At 56.0% G+C, this 21,810-nt stretch overlaps 5 protein-coding genes across 5 annotated transcripts; 3 read left to right on the top strand and 2 right to left on the bottom strand.

The window, feature by feature from the left end:
- Nucleotides 1-1,643: 1,643 nt before the first annotated feature.
- Nucleotides 1,644-2,547, top strand: NMA1 (Nicotinamide/nicotinic acid mononucleotide adenylyltransferase 1; the record flags this gene model as incomplete). Its single annotated transcript, XM_066780440.1, has 8 exons — nucleotides 1,644-1,695; nucleotides 1,753-1,887; nucleotides 1,949-1,978; nucleotides 2,031-2,072; nucleotides 2,125-2,151; nucleotides 2,203-2,257; nucleotides 2,305-2,409; nucleotides 2,460-2,547. 8 exons carry the CDS (start codon nucleotides 1,644-1,646, stop codon nucleotides 2,545-2,547), a joined length of 534 nt encoding a protein of 177 aa, XP_066629669.1.
- Nucleotides 2,548-3,623: 1,076 nt separating this feature from the next.
- On the top strand, nucleotides 3,624-6,779 carry SLS55_009034 (uncharacterized protein; the record flags this gene model as incomplete). The annotated part of the gene is made up of 2 exons (XM_066780439.1): nucleotides 3,624-6,410; nucleotides 6,777-6,779. 2 exons carry the CDS (start codon nucleotides 3,624-3,626, stop codon nucleotides 6,777-6,779), a joined length of 2,790 nt encoding a protein of 929 aa, XP_066629668.1.
- Nucleotides 6,780-11,392: 4,613 nt separating this feature from the next.
- Nucleotides 11,393-12,539, bottom strand: SLS55_009033 (uncharacterized protein; the record flags this gene model as incomplete). The annotated part of the gene is made up of 3 exons (XM_066780438.1): nucleotides 11,393-11,770; nucleotides 11,860-12,144; nucleotides 12,273-12,539. 3 exons carry the CDS (start codon nucleotides 12,537-12,539, stop codon nucleotides 11,393-11,395), a joined length of 930 nt encoding a protein of 309 aa, XP_066629667.1.
- A 657-nt stretch (nucleotides 12,540-13,196) lies between these two features.
- SLS55_009032 (uncharacterized protein) lies at nucleotides 13,197-19,091 on the bottom strand (the record flags this gene model as incomplete). The annotated part of the gene is made up of 3 exons (XM_066780437.1): nucleotides 13,197-15,629; nucleotides 15,691-15,960; nucleotides 16,017-19,091. The coding sequence occupies 3 exons, from the start codon at nucleotides 19,089-19,091 to the stop codon at nucleotides 13,197-13,199; spliced, it is 5,778 nt and encodes a 1,925-aa protein (XP_066629666.1).
- Nucleotides 19,092-19,857: 766 nt separating this feature from the next.
- On the top strand, nucleotides 19,858-21,650 carry SLS55_009031 (uncharacterized protein; the record flags this gene model as incomplete). The annotated part of the gene is made up of 6 exons (XM_066780436.1): nucleotides 19,858-19,906; nucleotides 19,956-20,030; nucleotides 20,092-20,168; nucleotides 20,232-20,561; nucleotides 20,614-21,491; nucleotides 21,542-21,650. 6 exons carry the CDS (start codon nucleotides 19,858-19,860, stop codon nucleotides 21,648-21,650), a joined length of 1,518 nt encoding a protein of 505 aa, XP_066629665.1.
- Between the last annotated feature and the right edge of the window lie 160 nt (nucleotides 21,651-21,810).

Below are 21,810 nucleotides of genomic sequence, written 5' to 3'. Positions count from 1 at the left end.
CTGGCTGCGGAGCGCTTAATCAGAGCTGCGTCTCTCAGGGCAGCCCATTTACGCCTGCGCGCTCGACCCACCCGACGCCCGTCGGAGCCCAGACCAGCAGCACGCGAGCAATCACGAACTGGCCGCGCAGTCTCTCGCCGCGGTCCGTTCGCTCCCTCCGCGTCTCAGGTGGCGCTGTCGCAATGCTGAAGCGCGCACGCTGCGCGCCGGCGCCCGCCGCCGCATTGGAATTCGCAGTGCGCCGGGCTGGCGCAACAAATCCCGCCGCGAATTGCCCCAAAGCGGCAGGGGATGGCGCAATGCTCCGCCCAGGGACCGGTTGCCTCGCTGGGAAAGCCCACGCATGACGTGGATCCCGCGATAGCCGGTGCCTGGTCGCAGGCTGAGGCATCTACGCTCGGCCGTGGGGTCACGATGGCACCAGGCCCCGATGCAGCGATATCGGGAAAGCCATGGAACTCGCCTACGGTGCTGCCGCGGCGCCGGCCTTTGAGCGCGGCCTTGACCAGGTGCTTCATAAGGCGGCTGCCTGCCACCACTCAGCAGCTTATAAACTGCCCGGCCCGCCGCTTGCAGGAGGCGTCTTCGTTGCTTTTTTGCCCATTCGAGCGCGTTTGCTAAGCCGCAAATTGCGTAGCCGACCTGCACCGCCGTGACCCCTCATCGTTAGTTTAGCTCAGTCATCTTCCGACCCCGCTAGGCTGCTCTACGTACCGCGAAAACGGTTCCTGGCCCTTGTCCGCCAACAACTGTTCCCTAGAGCCGGCGCCAGTCCGTCTACTTGAACCGCTCGCCCGCCCGGCCTTGTCTTACAAACATCGGACGCGCCTTTTCGCCGCTCGCTGCCGCGCCCACCCTCCACACCGACGCCCTCTCCGGCCGATCCGCCTCCTCCACTCTGCGCACAAGCCCCGGACGTCATACAAACGACTAACACCGTCGCCGACCGCCATCGCGCAACCCTCTCGACTTTCCCCAAACAACCACTTTCCCCCCACCAGCGTCGCCATGTCCCAACAACAGCCCGCCACCCCGAACGGGGTCGACTCGCTCGCCACCTACGAGTTCCCCACCCAACGCCTGAAGAAGGTGTTGAGCGACAGCGGGAGGACGCCCTTGGTCCTCGTCGCTTGCGGCTCATTCAGCCCGATCACATACCTGCATTTGCGTATATTCGAAATGGCACTGGACTGGGTGAGGTACAACACGGAATTCGAGGTTGTTGGTATGTCGTGGCACCCTGGCTGTTAGGTATGGAGTAGTCCAGACGCTAACTTGGTATTCTACAGGTGGTTATTTGTCGCCTGGTAAGTTCTTTGGAGTCTCCGCCGGCTTGTTCGCCGCTGACATAGCCTTCGCATAGTCGGCGACGCCTACAAGGTACGTCATTGCTCTCCGTTTTGCGACGCATACTCCATGGCGCATGAACGCGGACAAACACCGTCAAATAACGACTTTTCTTCCGCTTTCCCTTTGGCGTACATGCGCCTGGACAATCCTTCCCAATATGCTCCACATCGCCATTCATCAGCCGGATTCGTCAGCCGAGCTGACTCAACTGCAAATTGCGACGATCATGTCTATGGACTTTGCTGACAAATGATCAGAAAGCAGGTTTGGCCTCGTCAGAACACCGCAACACCATGTGCGAGTTGGCTGTTGAAGACTCGACATGGATTTCCGTCGACAAGTGGGGTATGTAGGCGCGCTCATGCAGGGCTCATGCACATTGCGCTGATATCACGTGACTAGAACCGTTGCACAAGGAGTACCTGCCGACCGCCAAGGTGTTGGACCACTTTGACCATGAGCTGAACGAGGTTCGTGGTGGAATCGAGGACTACAGCGGTCAGAAGAGGAAGGTCAGGGTTGCACTGCTTGCTGGAGGTGAGTTTGCTACAACGGATGATGGTTTACCTAAACAAGGCACTAACGATAGAATTCGCAGCCGATTTGATTCAGACAATGTCGACGCCGAGTAAGGCTTGAAATCCGTCTTATCGAGGCGCAGCCCGCTAATTTGAAGTCAGACCTCTGGGCACCGAAGGACTTGGACCACATTTTGGGTCACTGTAAGTTACCAAACCGAGATGATGACAACTGAACTGTTCTAATGCCCTGCAGACGGCGCGTTCATTGTTGAACGTGAAGGTAAACTCGCAAAAAAACTTCGACCCGCAACTTGTCCTAACCAGTAATTAGGCACGGACATTGATGATGCACTTGCCAGTCTTCAGCAATGGCGTGACAATATTTAGTAAGTTGTTTCTGTGACTCGGAGTACTTGGTAGCTAACGACTGCAGTGTCATTCACCAACTTGTGAAGAACGATGTTTCCAGCACGAGAATCAGGCTCTTCCTGAAGAGAGACATGTCCATCCGTTACTTGGTGCCCGAATCGGTGATCAAGTAAGCATCCGTGCCCCGCGGCCATAGGGCAAGATGCTAACATCAGTCAGGTACATTGAGGCCACCGGCCTGTACAGCGACGAAGGCGAGAAGAAGGACGACAAGGGCAAAGTGCCAGCGGCCTCCAGCTCTGTGTAGGTGGGCTGCGCAATGGTCCACACACAACCCAAAACAATCCTGTCAGCATGCACGGTCGAGGACCCGCATACAGCATTCCAGGGCCCACCAAGAGAGTGACAGAGTTCACGAGAGTCTCACGCTTGGCGTGATGGCACGATTTACGGTACAATACCACAAGAAGGCCCGAACCGGGGGCGGGTGGCTTCGCAATGAGATTTGGGCGTTTTTCGGAGATTAGAGCATGACGAGAAGCCGTCACCGGCATTGGAGAAGGCCTGCGTCATCACGCTTCTCGATCTGTGTAGGAGTAGTTGTAGAGACTGCATGATACCACTTTTTGGAAAATTTGCATAAACCGGATCGCGCACGTCCTCCTCGGGTGATCTCATGACAATGCCCCTTGGAGCACGAGAGCTCGATATATCAAGAAGGCTGCCATCCATTCCTCTTCACGCTGTTGATGTTTGCGTCGCAAGCCGATGAGCGGCCCATTGTCCGGCTAGGGGCTGGTTTGTGCTTGGCTCGGGGCCAGAGGTGGAAGAACGCTGGACCCATATGGAATTTACGTTCGCCCCTATAGCCACATGTACTCTGCTATTGCCCCGCGAATTCGTGCAGATCTGGGTTGCACACAGTCATACGCAGCAGAGCGGAACCAGGAAGAGGCGGCTGATCGACGTCATTGCCGCATTGACGCAGGGATCCCCCAGACTTGTGTGTCGAGCGCAGAGGGTGTTGGATCGGTGAGTTGCCACAGCAACACCGCCGAGCCGTCCAGCATGAGCCACCAGCCACTCGTTCAGACGTGAAGGCGCGCGCGTAGACACGTTACTCCGTTCCCTTCTAGCAGCTCCAGCAGGACATCATTCACTTCTCTTTTTCCTTTTTCGACCTCGCTTTTTCGCCCGCCTCCATCCTTAGCGTTTCTTCTCGTTTGACGAACTGCCAATTCTTTTTTTTCCTTGTCAGCGGCGGTGCGCCCAACGTCCCCCGCATTCGACCAGCCCGCAACCAGCATTTCACAGCCGTCCGCCCCTTCCCCAACCAAAAGCGCCGAACAGGGGAAAGAAAAAAGAAAGTAAACCCCGGTCCCAATGCCCCGGGACTACTACCACGAATCGCCGCGCCGCGAGCGCGAGCGCGACCACTCCCGCGACCGGCGCGAAGGCGAAGGCGGCTACCGCTCGGAACGCGAACAACGCGAACGACGACGTCAACGACGCGAGAGCCGCGGCAACAACGACGCCACCGACAACGACGACGATGAAGAACGCCGACGCCGCCGACGCGAGCGTGCCGCTGCCGCCGCTCGCCGCAACAGCCACGACCCTGCCAGCGACCGCGAACATCATGCCGCCGCCGCGGCGCAGCAACGCGAACACTACGACCACGCCCAACGCGAGCGGCAAGAGCGGCGGCGCCGCCGCGGCCACCGCGCCACCGACTCGACCGGCGAGCCCATGACGCCGACGCTGCGGCAGCCGGAGCGCTCGTACGACTCGCCGTACCACGGCGGCGGCGGCGGGGGATCGCCCAGCCCGACGAAGGCACGACAACAACAACAACACAGGCCGGCGCGGAGGAGAAGCAGCGGCGGCGGCGGTTACGGCAGCGGCGGTGGCGCGGACACGCCGGCGAGCAGGAACTCGGGTGCCAGCGCAAGGCCGCTGCTGCAGGCGGACGCGCTGCAGCAGCTGGACTCGCTGAACGCGAAGCAGCGCGGGTGGAAGGCGGACCGGTACGACGAGGCGTACGTCAAGCGGGTGCGCGAGCAGGAAAGGGATCTGGAGAAGGAGAGGCAGCGCGAGGAGAGGAGGGAGCGGCGGAGGGCGAAGGAGGAGAAGGCGGCGGCGGCGGCGGCGGAGCGCGAGCGCGAGAAGAGGCGCAGGTATGAGGAGGAGATGGGGTTCAGGCGGAGCAGGCATGTCGATGCGGAGCTGGAGGACGATGATGACGACGAGGAGGAGGAGGAGGAGGCGCCGCTGCATCGGCGTGCTGGCGGGATGGATGGCATCAGGGTGAGGGGGCTGGAGGAGGAGTATCCCGAGCCGTATACGGATGATCCTTATACGGATGACGCTGCGGAACCGAGGAGGAGACGGAGAGACTATTCGGATGGGGAGAGGGAAGAGAGAAGGCAGAGGAGGAAGGAGAGGGCGCTTGCGGCTACGGCGGTTGCAGGGAAGCAGAGGAAGAGTCGGGTTGTCAGCGGGCCGATGCTCGAGGAGGGCGGGAAAGAGGAGTATGAGTACCGCATGGCTAATCGCGGTGGTGGCGGTAGCGGCGACGTATTCTACGATGAGGAGCTGAAAAAGAAGAAGCGGAAGAAGATCTTCATCATCGTTGGCATTGTCGTTCTCGTCCTGGCAATCGTCATCCCCGTTGCCGTAGTGGTATCAGGAAAGAAGAACAACGACAGTGGCGGCGACGAGTCTACTTCTTCAAGCTCTTCGGACTCAAGCAAACCGGACAACAGTAACTTGAACGGCATATCCGAGGATGATATTCCGGACTGGGCAAAAGGCGGGCTTCTGGACCCGTTCTCATGGTACGATACCGAAGACTTCAACGTCACCTTCACCAATGACACGGTTGGAGGTCTATCGGTCATGGGCCTGAACTCGACCTGGGATGACAGCATCCAGGCGAACGACCACGTTCCGGCTCTGGACAAGGAGTTCAAATATGGCGAGATGCCTATCCGCGGTGTCAATGTCGGCGGCTGGTTCAACCTTGAACCTTGGATCACGCCATCTTTCTTCGAATCCTACAACACCCGAGATGGTGTCATTGACGAATGGACACTCACCACAAGTATGGGCAGCACGAAAGCCAAATCGAATCTGGAGCAACATTACTCGTCCTGGATCACGAAGCAGTCATTCGCTGACATACGAGACGCGGGGTTTGACCACGTCCGTATCCCGTTCAATTACTGGGCTGTGACCACGTACGACGGTGATCCATATGTCGCCAAGGTCTGCTGGCGTTACCTGCTCCGTGGTATCGAATATGCACGACAGCAAGGTCTCCGAGTAAACCTTGACCTTCACGGGCTGCCCGGTAGTCAAAACGGCTGGAATCACAGTGGAAAGCAGGGCGTCATCGGGTGGTTGAACGGAACTGATGGCACGCTTAACAGACAGCGTAGTCTCGACGTCCATGATCAACTATCCACGTTCTTCGCTCAGCCCCGCTATAAGAACGTCGTCACCCTGTATGGCCTGGCCAATGAGCCGCGTATGGTAGACCTCAACACAGCCGATGTTCTTGCGTGGTACGACGACGTCATTCCGCTTGTTCGCAAGAACAACATCACCGCCATCCTCGTCTTCGGCGACGGCTTCATGGGCCTGGACAACTGGCAAGGCAAGCTGCAAGACTACGAAAACCTCCTGCTGGACGTGCACCAGTACGTCATCTTCAACGTCGACCTGATCAAGTTCTCGCATTCGGAGAAGATCAACTTCGCGTGCAAAGGCTGGACGCAGCAATCGCTCCGGTCGATGAACAAGGACACGGGCTTCGGGCCGACCATGTGCGGCGAGTGGTCGCAGGCCGACACGGACTGCACGCAGTACATCAACAACGTCGGGTGGGGCACGCGGTGGGAGGGCACGTACAACACGGGCAACGAGAGCACGCAGGTGCTCACGCCGACGTGCCCGACGGACAACAACCCCGTCTGCTCGTGCAACAACGCCAACGCCGACCCGGCCGACTACAGCGACACGTACAAGCAGTTCCTCCTCGACTTTGCCCTCGCCCAGATGTACAGCTTCGAGCAGGGCTGGGGCTGGTTCTACTGGACCTGGAAGACGGAGAAGGCGGTCCAGTGGAGCTGGCAGCGCGGCATGCAGGCCGGCATCCTCCCCGACAAGGTATGGGATCGCAGCGCCTTCGCGTGCAATACCAGCGATATCCCGGACTATTCGGGCTTGGGGTTGGCGGAGAATTTCTGATGCCGCGGAAGGGCTTGTTGGATGTTTCGACTCCTTTTGTTGTTTTCTAGATTTTTTGACGTTTTCGTTGTCATGGTTTTCATAGTTTGGCATAGCGACGATGGCATGTTTTCATGAGGGAATGGTCAATAATGAACTGGATTTCAAGGATGTTCGATTTATGTGCCTTCGCATTTCAAACTCGCTATTGAACGGCATTATGGTGATCCCGCAGCGAAAAACGAAAGACTGAGCTCACCTACATTTGTCCCACAAACATATTGATATTGCATTTTACCTACGTAGTAGATAAACACCATGTCTAAGTGTATTTTCATGTTTTGAGACTTGCACCTACGTGCTTGTGTAGAAGACATTTGACGTCCTGCGCGGGCATTAATATCAACCTATTGTGTCGGCTACCTTGCCACCAACGGAGATTGGGGGTGATTCTGGTCATCGACAAACAAGTAATACTCGCAAATATTTCACGGTAGCCTCGAATCAATTCACTATGCTATTGAATGCGAAAACTGAGATGCTTTAAGTAGTTGTGATCGCTGAGAGCGAGTATTCTAAAGACTTAAGGGACAAAGAAAGCGGCGGTGAATGTCAAACAGCAGTTCTGTTTGATAAGAATAAGAACGTCGTGCAGGAAGGACGGAGATGCGGGTATAAGATTCGTGCACGCCATCTCTTTGCTCGTCGCGATTTACCGGCACAGCTTGTAGGGATATTCAAAAATTTGAATCAAACTTTGTCATCTCCACATGGGTAGCTGAAACAAATGTACGGACACATGTGCGAGTCTGGGACCCGGGTAAAGACGTTTCGATATGGAATTCCACTACTATGTAATTTTGGATCGAGCTGGTGGAAATTTTGGTGGACGTGCCTGTGGGTGACGATGAGCGAGGGAATATTTATGTATAGCGACGGTAGCATTGAAAAAGGGAAGAGGGTGAGAACGAAGGAACCAGAGGGAACGCTAACGAGGTAGAAGAGAAAAGTACATCACGAAGGTCTCCAAGTCGCCACATTTCATGCATTGTCGGTCTCCATCCCATAACCAGGATGCATCTCACCCACAAACCGAGCCTTTCCTCTTCTCAGTGGCCCATGCTGAAGGGAGAAAGAGGGAATGCTTAACTCCTCTTCGCTTTCAGAACTCGAATTTGGCGAGTTTTCAGCGTAGCTACGACTGGAGTTCCCAGTCGCTTGATATCCTGGCTCGGAGATCTCGGAGATGGAGGATATTGCGGGTTGTGGCGGTGATTCTGGGGGGAGAATCCCTGCTGTCCACACTGAATCTCTCCGACTAGGCTCGTTTGGTATCAGCGAAGGCGGGTTTCCACTGTGCTTGACGTCCATATCATGCTTGATACCAAACAACGAATGGTTCTTTTTCAGTCTGCCAGAGATCTTTCCAATGATGATTGCTTTGTTGTCCGAGTACTGGGGCGTCTCTTTGGGAGGACGGTTTGACAACTCGTGGAGAATATGGCGACCCGGACAATAGCCACAATCGCACGAATTGCTTACCGTCCTGCTGCTTGTCTCATTTGGAACACAGTAGAGATCATTGTAAAGCTTCAGGACATCACCGCCACCGCACTGCTGAGAAAGATGACGTATACATGGCAAGGAGGCCATGAGAAAGTACGGCTTCCGTTGGATTGAGTTCCAAGTCAGGCAGTTGTTCGATTCCCAAGATGCGATTTGGATTGGGTCCGAAAGATTGCTGCATAGCAGAACCGCAATGTCCGGTTTTGAGGCCAGCAGTTTAGGCCAATTAGCGCTTTGTGTTGTGTCGATAGTCGCCATCTTGGCACGAGGATTTCTTTCAAACGCTGCAATGTCTCTGAACTCATAGCCAACCAAGTCGCTTTTTTCTTTGACTTCGTCTCCTGTCTGCTGGTCCTTTACCCAACTGATTTTCTGGAAGAAATCCGCCACCAGATGGAGAAATGTTCTTCTTTCGTCTGTCCGGATGTGTTCCGGCAATTCGAGGTTGATTGCAGAATGGATGGCTTTGTAGGCTTCTTCTCCCCCGTGGCAGCCAGGCTCAGCGTAAGGAATTCTCTCCATCACCTCCTCTGCACGATCTTGATAAGATGCCCAAGCCAAGGCCAAATGCAGAACAACACTGAGCTCCGGCACAAGCCACGGTCGCTGGGCTTTCGAGTCGTATAGAAGTATCGACGACTGTTTGGAGTTCCTGATGTCGTCGTAGATGTTGTTGTGGGCCTTTTCGATTCTTCGCCTTGGTGTCCGAGCCAACAGGACCTTCGCCGAGACTTGTGCCGTGAAGAATCCAAGACCGGAAGTTCCTAGCGTAGCAACAAAATCGCCAAGTCCAATTTTACGCTTGTCGTAGAAATTGGCCCCCGAAAAACATACGTCTTCAGATCCCGAATCTTTCGTCCCAAGATGGATTTCGACATCGGGCCAATGGCCGACGAACATCCTTTTGGAAGCAAGGTCGTGAGTGCCGGCCAGATCTACCATATTTTCTCCAAAACGTTTGATAGAATCCCAAAGTGGCGGACATCCTTCGTCGTTGCTTTGAATGAAGTGCCACTGCACGCAGTCTCTGTTTGTTGGTGCTGTTGGCAGGAGAGCCGTTCTGTCTCCTTTGAGGAACAGCTTGCCGCGGTATTGGCAAGGATACCAGATCAGACCAAGTAAATTCATTGCCTCGAAACGTAGCTCGACACCTCTCTCATTTCCCCTTGGCGGAGTTGGGAAGCCTGCGGCTAGGTTGAATCCCTCAAACATGGTATGCCAGCATGATGCAGCAGAGCTGGTGACTTCGTGTCCCTCCATTGGAAGAATCTCGAAGTACGAGAGGTTGTGGCCTAGCCGAATCAAAGACCTTGACAGTTGGAATGTCCCTTCCACGTAAGGTCTGAAAGTTGCCGTGAACCATTGTAGCAGCTCGGCCACTTCGACGATGATGTGCTTGTGTCCTTTCGCGACAACAATTGTCTCTTTCCCTGCACAAAGCATGATAGATCCAACACTTGGGTGATCAGAAAAGGCGCTAAAAGTTCCGAGGCACGACTTCGTTGCCTTGATGCTGGACAGAAGTAGGCTCAGTATCCTGGGACCTGTGGTAGGCCAGAGCCTTCCGACGTATTCCTGGCAGGTTGTAGCGTAGGCTGTTTCTGGAGTGCCGCTTACTGTGAAGATAGAGCCTAGTGTTTGGTCCGATGTAAGCTCGGTCTGAACAAATTCGTGTAAGTCCAACTGCGCTTTGAAGATGGCACATGAGGACCCTGTTGAGCTGATTTGTCGGAGAACTCTGCGTGTCTGATTCTCACCCTCCAAGACTTCAGACATGCCCTCGATTTCCATCTCTGAGCCTGCTTGGCCTCCAATGGGTCCGGTATATGTGGCTTCAGGAAGTCCCGCGAAACCTCCAAGGACCCAGAATGGTGTCGTTTCTATACTGAGAATGGACCGTTTGTTTCCGGGCTCAAAGCTAATTAGATCAGCCCTTAGTCTATAGTGACCTTGTTGCTGAACTTCGATGCAGGAAAAGGAGCTGGTGACGGTCAACATCAACCTGTCGAAGTCTCTGAGATGAACGCTCTCGCTCGGATTCGAGAAGGTCCAGATGTCGGGTGGACATGCAGCCCCACTATCAGCTCCCACGAGAGTGAGTGCCACTCTGTATCTGCCATTCGCGAGCCCGACAATGGCATCGGATTGGAGTGTAAATTGAACAGTGATGTCTTGGGGAAATGGCTCGCCGATGGAGATAGTTGGTGGGGGCGGTTCGTCAAATCGATTGCGAACTGCTTGATATGTCGGCTGCGGGTCCCCGAGGTATCCCACTTCAACTTCCTCTGTAGGCCAAAGAGGGTCAAGGACGTGTCGATTTCTCTCCGTTGGACCACCCCCGAAGCCAGGGTTGAGTCGTCGTTCTGCCGCTTCTTTGGTCCGAGATCCTATCCACCGATAGAGTGAACTTGAGCGTTCGTTGAATTGTGACTCCGCCATCTCGGCAAGAGAAGAATTGCGAGATGTTTTTGCTCCGTGTCCAACGTGGGAAGTGGTGTGAAAATTCTTTCAAAAATGAACTTCAGCCTCATCCCCCGCCTTCCGACCCCACTAACGTCAGCTTTTGTGCTACGTGCGTGTAAGCCAATAAGATTCTATATTGCTCGATCTAAGTATAAGAACCTTGCAGACCGGTCAAAAGGCAAGCACAGTGAAAGCAGACTTTTTGAATTTGACAGCTGGCCCTGCATTTGAAATGGAGAATCGGTAAAGGTGAGATCGGACCACAGTTGGGTGCGTCGAAAGGGATACATCCGCACACAGTCAAAATCCTCGAGCAGCTGAGTGTATGAGAAGACACGAAGCGGGGCGTGACGCCACTGCTGTACCGGCAACACTTCGATGAGAAGGGGAGGTGCTTCGATGCCTCAAAGGTCCTACTGGAGATAAACGAGAGGTGGGCGTTAAACAACCTGCCGGAACTGAGTTGAAGTGGATGTTGGGGCATTTCGCTGACTGTATCGTTTGCTAGAGCACCAAAAGCCCTCGCTCAATTGGGCTTCATTCGCGGATTCTCCGTCCGCAAACTCAACATGAGAAGTTCACTGCCAAACACTGATGAAGCAAAAGCTGGACCTTCCCGCCATCACTTGAAACGTTCAGATCTTCTGGAGAAGAAAATTCATCTCCGTTTCCTACATCGTTATCTTCGTTTTAAGACTTCGAAAGGAGAAGGAAGAGAAGAATAGTGGAAACCCTGTGCTCGCAAGATCCTTTCCAAGTGATGATCCGCACATGTCCCAACCGTATGAGGCCCATTTTCTCCCTCCACCCCCCGTAGTCATAGATATCTCGTTATCCGGCCCATTTTGATATTGTCTGATTTTCCCGCTTCAATGCCAGCCTAGACATTACATTTAGAGCAAGCTCTTGATGGTCTGGCCGGCCTCCCACGTCTCGCCGCCCTCGAGCGTGGTCCACTGCTTGACCGCGCCCGCCTCGACGCACACCATGCGCGTGTACGCGTCGTCGGGGCCGAAGTCGCTCATGGCGGCCGCCTTCTCCTTCCACGGGTTCCAGACGACCGTGTCGGGCAGGTTGTCGCGCACCACGTCGTAGCGCGGCTTGCCGTCGACGAGGACCGACGTCGTGCTCTGCGGGATGGCGCTGTAGACGCGGTCCGTCTCGCCCGCGATCGTCAGGTTGGCTTCCGACTGCGTGTGCGTGCTGGCGTCGAGCACCTTGTCCGTGTACGAGACGCCGAGGAGGCCGGCGACGCTCGTCTTGCTGATGTCCTGTTGTATTGGGTAAAAAAATCACGTCAGTCCCGTGCCACAAACACACCGACTTAGAGAAGGGGGATGGATCCATTGAAAAAACTCACCGCAACGCTCAGGTACGTGTGCAGCAAGACCTGGAACTCGAACGGCTGCTGGCCCTCGTTGCGCACGTTCACCACCGTCTGCAGGCTGCCGGGCCCCAGGGTGACGCTGTACACCAGGCCGAAGTCGTGCGGCCACGCCTTGCGCGCCTCGGCGCTGAGGTTCGACGAGTACAGGCCGAAGTCGAGCTTGACCGTGTCGTCCGCCGGCGCGCCCGTCTTGGCCGTGTCCGACTCGGACGTGCTCTTGCCCAAAAACTCCCACCGCGACGTGCGCGCGAAGCCGTGCTGCGGCAGCGCCGACGTCGCGTGGTCGGCGGGCGGGGGACCGAAGACCTATTGTTCGGGATGCCCGAAAAAGTCAGCGTCAATTCATAGAACGAGGATTGAAGCATGAGGGCAGGTCGTGTACGTACGGGGAAGACGACGGGAATGCCGCCCCTCACGGCCTTGGAGCCGTCCAAGGCGGCCTTCTCGCTCAGGAACAGGTTGTCGCTGCCGTCGGCGTTCTTCCACGAGGTGACGGTGGCGCCGTACAGCATGACTTCGACACTCTCGCCCGTCGGCAGCTTGGCCGTGATGCGCGAGCTGTCATCGCTGATCTCCACGACGGGCTGGGGCCCGCTCGACTTGGCCGCGGCGGCGTTGGGCAGGGGCTGCGGCTTGTGCGAACGCTCGACCATTGTTGCGGATTGTGGCTGGTAGCTTGGGTTTCGGGGTTTGTTGGGAGGAGGAGGATGGCGGCGGGATGCGGTCGGTTGCGGTGGGGCAGAGAGTAGATGTGAGGTTGAAGGACTAAGGGTCCAGGTCTGATGGCGTTTGGTGGCGGAGAAGACTTAGTCTATGTACAGGCTTCAGTTGGCGGTGAGGCAGAGCGGCGTCTGCTGTCGTCGGACGCGGTGGTGATGGTAGGTGCGATGGTGGATGAAGCTCGATCGGCGAAGGAGGGGCAGCGCGCCGTATCGCGTGCGGCGCCAGCGCCAGCCCCGCGCCGCCAGGATGAAGCACCAAGCATCGCACCCCGGTTTCAGTCTCACAGCTCTCACTCGCTTGCCGAGCCCTGCAGCCCCAGCCATTGCCCAAACCGGCCGTCCCTCATGCGTCGTGCCTCTGCCTGGCCTCGGCGCGGGAGATGATGTCATGCCGATGGCCTGATGGCACCGCCTCGCCGCTAGCACAGCATGAGCCACAGCTCGGTAGATGATACCCATATGCCAGTTGATTTACAAGGCCCGTCCAGGGCCAGCCAGTCCGTGTAACTACATCAAGTGATCCTGTCGTCTATCATGCATGCTGTGTCCCTTTTTGTCCCCCAGCCTGACTCCAAACAATGCAACCTATTAAGCCCCCGCCTGCTCATCCCCCCGTTGAGCTGCTGCGTTCACCTCGCGTTTGACCTCGAGCATGATCTTGTCGATTTCCGCTACGTCGTCCTGACGCAACACGACCTTCTTGCAGTCCGCCAGCAGCCGTCTGAGCCGCTGGATTATGCTCTGCGGCTGAGCCTTTGGCCTTTGCGGATTCCCGTCCTCGTGGCCACGCCCCGCTGTAGAACCTTGGCTTGCCCCCTCTGCCGCCTGCCGCCCTGCCTGCGTTTCAGGCCCTGTTGTGCTACCTGCCCCTTCCGTTTTCTCGTATGATCTCTTTCGCTTTTTCTGCTGTGTTGCGACCTCACCGCTCGCCTTGCGTTGAGATAACCCGCTACGCCTGCTTCCACGTGCCCCAAAATCCTCTGTCGACTCTTCTGTCTGAACGAAGCTTGTGCGTGGCGAAGAGTGGCTGCTTCCAGGAGCATTTCCAGGACGGCTCCCCACAGCAGGCGATTGCGAGTTAGATGTCTGGCTCGACTTCCGAACAGTCGAACTCTTAGACGGCCGGCCCTTTCGTCTCTTGCGTGCTGGTACCTCTCCAATACCATCGTCATCGTGGCCGGTGAAGTTTTGGGTTTCGCCCGCGCCCGGCTCTGTCGTCTGCGGCTGGGAGAGCCTTGACTTCCTTGTACGTGATTGCGTAGGCGCCGATTTGGGTGCTACTCCTGACAGTCTCGGTGAACCCCTTAGAGAGGGCGATGCCTGTTCCGTAGGCTTTGCATCTTTCCTGCTCTTTGATTGTGAAGTTCCGCCTGGCGCATGTTTCGATAGAGGGGTCGGAGAACGTTTATCCTCAGCCTCTTTGGGAGAGCTGGATGTGATCTCGCCCATTTGCTCGTCCGTGCTGAAGCTATCCACCTGGATGTTGCTTAAAATGCTTTCGTCGCTATCTGAGTCGGTTGTAGCGCGGCTGTCGCCATCTTGCAGTAGCTCAAAGGCCGAAGAAGAATCTTTCTTCGAACGCTTCTTAGCTTTGATATCGTCGATTGTAGTCAAGGACTTGCGTTTCCTATGGGAGCCCGATTGTTTCCTGTTCAATTTCGAGTGTGGAGGTTGCTGCGTGGGCTGCATTGATTCCTTCAAACCATTCTGCAGAGCCCTTTCCGAGTCCATGGCTGCAAATGAGTCTTCTACAACCGTCTCATCAACAGGAGCCTTCGACGGGGCCGGCTGAGGTAACGACCTAGTCTTGCCCGGAGAAGCTCGAATGGGAAGGTCAATAGATGACGTGTCTTTCTCAGTAGGGGAAAGTGCATCTTGAGCCTCGTCCACATTGATCTTGTTGCGGACTGTTTGCGAAAACGAGCCTGCAGTCCCTTGTGGGAGACCCGCAGCCATGTCATCGAAAGAGCTGACACCTTCGTCATGCTGAGGCATGTCATAAAGCTCATCACCAGACATGCCCGCACTTCGCAGTCCTTGCTGCTCTCCGTCAATTGTTGTGTCGTCGGGCAAAGCCTGGCCATGCGTAGTTGAGGAGGTTCGGCTTTGGCGGAGTGCTTGAGCAATCACCTCGTTTTCCAGCTGCTGGGATACCTCCTCGTTGATTTCAGAGCTTGCTAAATCCAATTCGCTGCCATCATCGGAGGTCGATGCTGACGAGGAAGGCGGCTGCACCATGCTCGGACGGGTGTCGGAGAGGTTCGACACATCACCCACAAGCTGGGCGACCACATCCTCATCAAGCTCCTCCAGATCACCAAAGCTCTGCCCAGTAACTCCCCGGTCATGCGCCACAAAGCTGTCTTTGATGACGCTAGGATCACCAGGGAGGTCGTTCTCATCGTCGACGTCTGGCGGGGAGGATGGTATGTTTGTATCGGAGAGATGATCCGTAGTCGATGATGTCACATAGGGTGCCACGGCGATTTCCTCAGCGTTCCCTTGTTTTCGCGATCTTGGGGTTGGAGAGGAGCTAGGAACTTCTTGCTGTCCCGCGTATTCCTGGAGATTGAGGAGTGGAGTAGACCTCGGCTCTGCATCTTCATAGATGCTGTAGCTTTGTCCAGGTCTCCCGTATGCTGAGAGCTCTGGGTTTTTGTTCTTCAGCTGCTTGGGAGGGCTAGAGCTAATATCAGGAAACATAGCAGCGGTGTCATGCTGTCTCTCCCTGACTTCTCTTTGGTGATCCGTGAGCAGCTGGGAGTCCATGGAAACTCCACCCATTGGAGATGATTCGATTGGCGTGAAGTCGATCTGAGAGTCATCGTGGCGCAGCTTCGCTTTTGCTTTTGAGTTCGAGCTTTGCGCCCGTCTACTTGGCGTTGGAACTGATTGAGCAGGCGACGAGATTGAGCCTTCCTCGAGACGACGGACCAGAGGAGGTCCATGACTTTCGAAACTCACAGTTTCTGCGACAATGTCCTCTTGCGAATCCTCGAAGGTCGGTGGGGCTTCCAGTTCCTATCGAGATCAGTGCCTGTTTTGAACTGAAGCGCAATAATTGACAGGTTCTTCCACTTACCTCGTCGCTTGGAAGATCAGGGAACTCAGGCAGTCCAAGATCCACAATGGGCCGCAACCTACGCAAGCTTTTCTCAACACTGGGCGGGTATTTCAGAGTAGCTTGCGACCCAAAACTTTTGTTCCACATCTCAATAGTCCGATTCACGATGCTCTGTCGCTCACTACGCAATCCAGCAGTAACCAGAGGCTCCAGGGCTTTGAGAAGCATGTGGTCATGCCGCGGCAATGCTTCCATTGTGGTCATGACAATGTTCCACAGAGCGTATACCTAGATGCGATTAGCGAAAGGTTCCTCTAGCCAAGAGTTGTCCCGTCAAGACTCACCGCTTTGCGTCCTCCCTTTGCTTCGTCTGTGTCACCTGCTATCTTCCGCTCGGAATCCCTAATCCACACGGCAATCCCGTCTTGAACCTTCCGCAGCAGTACAGCTGTGAATGATGTCGGCCACCGTTGGACAAGAGCGCCCACTTCGGTGGATAACTCAATGACGAGGTCACCCCTGAGGTTTTCCAGGGCCTCGTAAGACCATTGCAACCGTGAAACAATCATCTTATAAAGATGGTTGAACGGATCGAATTCTGATGGCTTTTGGGGACCCGTGCTTACGCCCCATAAAGTCTTACGGGCTTGTTCCACCGTCTTACGATGCTTGGGGTGTTCCGCGTGCCGGAGAAGTAAGGTGGAATATTGTGTCACAGCATCGCCGTTAGAGCTGGAGGGGGGCGATTGGAGTCGCTCGGCTAGCGGTTCCGTAATGGAGAGCGCAACAGCGGCCGTGCCAACGCCGTCGTTTACCTCGTGTTGGATTCTGGAGACGAATGCGTCGTAAAGCGCACCAGCAACAACAAGATTATCTTCTGTGCCGTGATGCAACCCCCCCGCAAGAATTTCCAGGACAGAGTGGTATTCTTCTCCGAGCGATTGGGAAGCACGGTCGGCAGCGGTGGGAAGGCTAGAATTCCGTAAACATAGCTGGGCGAGCTCAGCACAATGCCGCCAGGTCCCTGACCTGAACGGTTCATCCGCAGATGAAGTTGATACCTGAACATAATTCCGGAGGAGCTCGAGTTTAGATTTTCTTGATGGTTTTGCCTCGAAACAGAGCTTCAAGAGCTGTCCTGAGAGTTGCAGACGAGCAGAGGTTTCGATTCCGGCAGGGACGTTGTTCGTGAAGAGGTGAAGGATATGTAGCAAGGGGGACTGCAAGCATCCGCGAGAGTGTGGTCTATGCGAGGGCGTTGGTGCAACCTCGAAGTCTCCGGCAGGGTTACGCGATAATATGGGATCCGCAAACGAGCCAGGTCCAAGCTGGTCCACTGCGGTAAGAACAACAAAGGCGAATTTCTCGATCCAAGTCAGACCAGAGCCATCATCTTGGCAGAGTGACTTGGGATAATTTGTCCAGAGGCGATGGAGGAGATTCAAGATGTGTGCGCATGCCTCTTTGAAATCCATAGACGCTGTAACCTCCTTACTCCCCGCTTCTGCCACTGTAGCCATAAGGGATGTCCACATAGTCTTGATTGGAGCCTCGGGTGCGACATCTTCAGAGGGGGAATTGTTTGTCCAGGGAACCGATGCGAAACAAAGTTCGAAGGGTTGTAGAACTTTGCCTAGTCTTTGGCGCGCCCATCGAGGATTCAGAGCGATGATGCTGTCCAGGGTGACTGTTGTGGACTCGACAGCCAGATTTTCCCTCCATAGTTTGGTTCGATTCCGCTTGAAGAGTGCCGTTAGAACCTTGCAGGCCATAAAAGCACTCCGTCGGTCCCTCTTGACCATTGTTGGAAGGACTTCAACAACGAACTCTTGCCAGTAGAGGTCTAGTTGCTCAGTGGGTGCTGTAGGAGAGAGAGAGTAGTACAGCAGGTTGCAGTAACTCGAAAATGCAGATCTCTTCATGCGCTGACCATCCTTGTCACTGCCTTTTCTTTCGAATTGGGCTACAAGCGCTTGTCGAAGAAGATTTCTGAAGGCCGATGAGGTGTGTTGAGTCGGTCGTACCGCGTAAACAAATCGATTCCATGCTCCATTTGCCTGGATGGCAACTTCCTTATCACTGGAGTTGACACAATTCTGAAAAACGATCAGCCACTTCCGGAGCAGCTTCCAGGCCTCGAACTTGTGGGACTGGTTTCTTAACAGCAGTACGACAGATGCCCATATAAGCGGCACGTGTTGTGCTGGTTCGCCATTCGAGAGCATTTCCACCAGTTGATTGGTAAAGTAGTCTCCGTAGGTCCGCCCATCGTCGATCGGTTTCGCTAATATCTCCATTGCAGTGCGAGGAACCTTGAATTTTTCGTCCTCCTTACCAACAGAGATGCCTGTCACAGTCCCCAACTCGACGGCGCGCATGCGGATGTCCTTGCTACTGCTCAGCAGTCCATGGAAAACGTTCTGGATCCAGTCCGAGGCCCTGTCTATCATGACAAGCTTCTGTTGGCCCAGCAGAGTTCGGTACGCCATCATCCTGCCAATGACGACATTGTTGCCAGAGACGCGATCTTCGATATCCTTCAGCGCAGTGACGGCACGGTTTGCGCGGTCCACATTCATGCTCTTGCCGAACTGTTGTTGGGAAAAGGCGTGAAGGACGTGGTTGACCCATTGCTTCGGAGCAGTTGCGTCACCGAATGTCTCAATGGCTTTATCAAGGAAGAAAGTGCGAAATGTATCCGGGATGCGCTCTGCAACCGGCCCAGCTTCCAGGAGAGCCACAAACAGCTTGATCGCTTGAAGGGCAAGCTGGACATCCAGGCCACCGGTCTGATTATTTGTCGCAGTCATGTCGCGTTGCATGAACTGCGCCAAGAGGCCCATCTTGTCGGCGAGGGTTTTCGCATCTGGCTTGCCGTCGTATGTTTTCAAAGTAGAGACCAGTGCCATGTACGCATCGACCCTATGCAACCGGGACTGTCCAGCAAGCTGCTTGACCAATGTTTCCATCAGCGTTGCGAATCCACTCGGGGTACCTGCAGCTTGTCCGGAAGTTGGTGTTGAAGGCTGGGTGACCGGAGGGTCGTGAGCCTTCAAAATGCTCTTTAGCGTCCTGGGATCCCGCGGCTGGGGTAGAGGCCGGAGTGGAGAGCCGGGAAGGCCACGGCGTGAAGTTGCAATGTCATTGGCGCTGTGGTATGCAGTCCAAGGGGAAAAGTCGACCTTTTTGCGTCTTGCGGAATCATTGGCCCGGTCGGCGGAAGATGCTGGCGATTGCTGAGGCGGAGTGTTGACATAGGCCGGCGCTGCGGTGACCGGGGCCTCGCCGACAGCATCTTCCACCTCGAAACTGTCGGATAAGAACTCGATGGCCTCGTCGACGTACTTGTCGGCTTCGCGGGGAGGCGTTGGCGGCCGCACAGGCAGGCTCTCCAACGTGGTCGGCGAGACCGGCGTCATTGCTGCGCGGGCAGGAAAAAGAATTCGGCAGAGAGAGTCAGGGCATCGCAGGCCAGGAGAGGGCGCGAGAGACGCCGCGGCGGAGGTTGCGCGCTGCTTGGGGCGTGAGTCGGGGCGGCAGCAGTTGGAGGCGGCTGGGCCTGAGCCAGCAAGCAGTGAAGCAAACGCCGCGTCCGACGCGCCGACGCGAAGTCGCGTCGGAAGCCGCGCGCGCCCCGGCCCACAGTGCTGGTGCGGCAGCCTAATTGAAATCCGGGGCGCGCGCCTCGGGCCCTGTGCTGTCTCGCAGCGCTCGGCGGCCTGAGGCAGGGATCCCAGCTGCAGCGCGGCCTGCCGCGCAGCTCTCCCCTCGCAGGCCGTCCAGTGCGGGCACTCCCATGCGTCATTGACGATCGCTCCGTGCTGGCTGATCTCCTGTGCGATATTGCGTCCGCATGAGGGCCACGGGTCCGCTCCGCCCACGCAGCGCATCACATGCCCCCTGCCCACCGCCAGCTGTGTTGCTTCTTCTGGCCACTTCAGCAGCCCTGTGCAAGGCGGGCAAGGATGGCCGCAGGCTGACTTGCTCGCATGCCCGTCCAGGACACGCAACCAGGCCGGATCACTACTCAGCAGCGACTCAATGCGGGGACCCACCATTTCCTCGCTGCCGCACCTAAGATTCAGCCCCGTGTGCCCGCCTTAATGTAAAGCCCAGCGCGCCCGCCGCTGCTCCGCCAAACACCTCCGACCCCTCTCCTCCACCCACCCTCACCTCGATGCCACAATGGCTTCCAACACAAACGGCGCCTATGCCGCCTCCATTGCAGGCGACAGTATGCGCTGCCCGCCACCCCCGGCCGACTGCACGCTGACGTTGCCCAGACAAGCGAGCAGAGGTGTCCATGTTGATGGCGCAGCTGCGCGCCGACCTGGACGATTCGAGTCTCCTGCCGCATCGTGAGTCTGCCGGCTCCCGCTCAGCCTCACGCCCGCATGCGCTGACCCGCGCCACCTCCAGAGCGCAATGCCGCCCTCGAGCAGATCAAGATTTACGGCCGCGACGTCCGCGACGCCGACCCTATCTTCACGCCCGACGTACGCCGCTCACCGCCTCGTCCCGCCACACACTGGATGCGCATGCTGAGATGTGACTCGTAGGGCATCGACACGCTGGCGTGCCACGGCTTCTACAGCACCTCCACCGCCACCTCGCGCGAGGCCTTGCGCTGCTTGGCCAACGCGCTGCTCCTGCAGCCGCAGTGCAGGCAGGTTCTGGTGGACAAGGGGCACGCGGAAAAGGCGGCCGAGAAGCTGAAGGTCTGTATGACATCGACCAAGAAGCTGGTCGGCACCACTGAATCTGCGCAGAGCGACAATGCGGACGATGAGTTCCTGACGTCGCGGATTCTGTTTCTCCTAACCTACGACACGAACCTGAACTTCGATCCCTTGGTCAGGGAAAAGGGATTGGGCGACGCCATCACGCAGGTACGGTGCGCGACTACCAGCCCATGCAGGGCTTCGTTGACACTCGGCGCAGAGCATCTACCGGCATTCCAAGCGCTATTCGAAGAATGGCAAGAAGCAGAACTCGTCGCCAATGGACGACATGGCTCTTTCCGAAACCTTGAAGCTCGTATTCAATTTGACACACTTCTATCCGGACTTCACCGACATCTTCACCAAAGCCGTGCCCGACCTCCTCAAGATCCTCTCCCGAGCGCCGGTCCCCACTCCGCCGCTGCAGCAGCCAATCTGTTACCTGATCAATGCCCTTCTGAACCTTGATTTGGACGACAAGAAATCCAACGTCTTCCCGAAATGGGACCAAAACACCAATGCCGCGCACCTTTGCGAGCTGCTCGACAAATCGATTGCCGCATACAAGGAAGCCGAGCTGGACCAAGTCGCCGCGCCGTTGGTTACCCTCATCCGACGGATCTACGAATTCGCTCCGGAGAGCGTCAAAAAGTACATGCAATGGCTCCTTTTGCCGACGGAAGATGATCGGAAGAAGCCACTCGGAGATACGGACACACTGTCATCTCGCCTCCTGAATCTGTCCACAGCGGCGATGCTGCCCAATCTGCGTAGTCAAATCTCGTCGATGCTGTTCGAGCTTTCAGACAAGGATGCATCGACGTTCGTTCATAATGTCGGTTACGGATTTGCGTCGGGCTTTCTTCTCAGTCACAACATTGCCATTCCGGAGAACGCCATGGAGGCTTTCGCCAATGGGAACGGGGCTGCTGAAGATGCCGAGGATGAGGAGAAGGACAAAGCCAAGGAAAAGGCCAAGGCATTCAACCCCATCACAGGCCAAAGATGGGACGCCGAGGAGGTCAAGGACACGGGCCCTCCCATGACGGACGCAGAAAAAGAGAGAGAAGCCGAAAGACTCTTCGTTCTATTTGAAAGGTATGCTCGCAATCTAACCATGTCAATCATCTCGCTAACAGGCTCTGTAGACTCAAAGCTACAGGTGTTGTCGACGTCAAGAATCCGGTCGAGGACATGATCCAATCAGGACGCATCGAGGAACTCTCGGACAGCGATGAGCCTACGTCTCCTGACTAAAATTGCCACATTCTCGATTTCTTCTTTTCAGCACACATAGCCTTTAATGCGCATTAGCGAAGGATGCATTGGTAGGAGTTGGTCAAGCAACAAGAATGGGCAGCGCTCGTCATTGCACCACGAACGGTCTAAAATTTCAGCGGGTCGAAAATGGGAACCG

The sequence above is a fragment of the Diplodia seriata genome, assembly GCF_021436955.1.
Source record: "Diplodia seriata strain FDS-637 chromosome Unknown scaffold_9, whole genome shotgun sequence".
In the NCBI taxonomy this organism is placed as follows: Eukaryota; Fungi; Ascomycota; class Dothideomycetes; order Botryosphaeriales; family Botryosphaeriaceae; genus Diplodia; species Diplodia seriata.
Note: the sequence above shows the minus strand (reverse complement) of the source record. Positions and strands in the feature narration are given on the sequence as shown.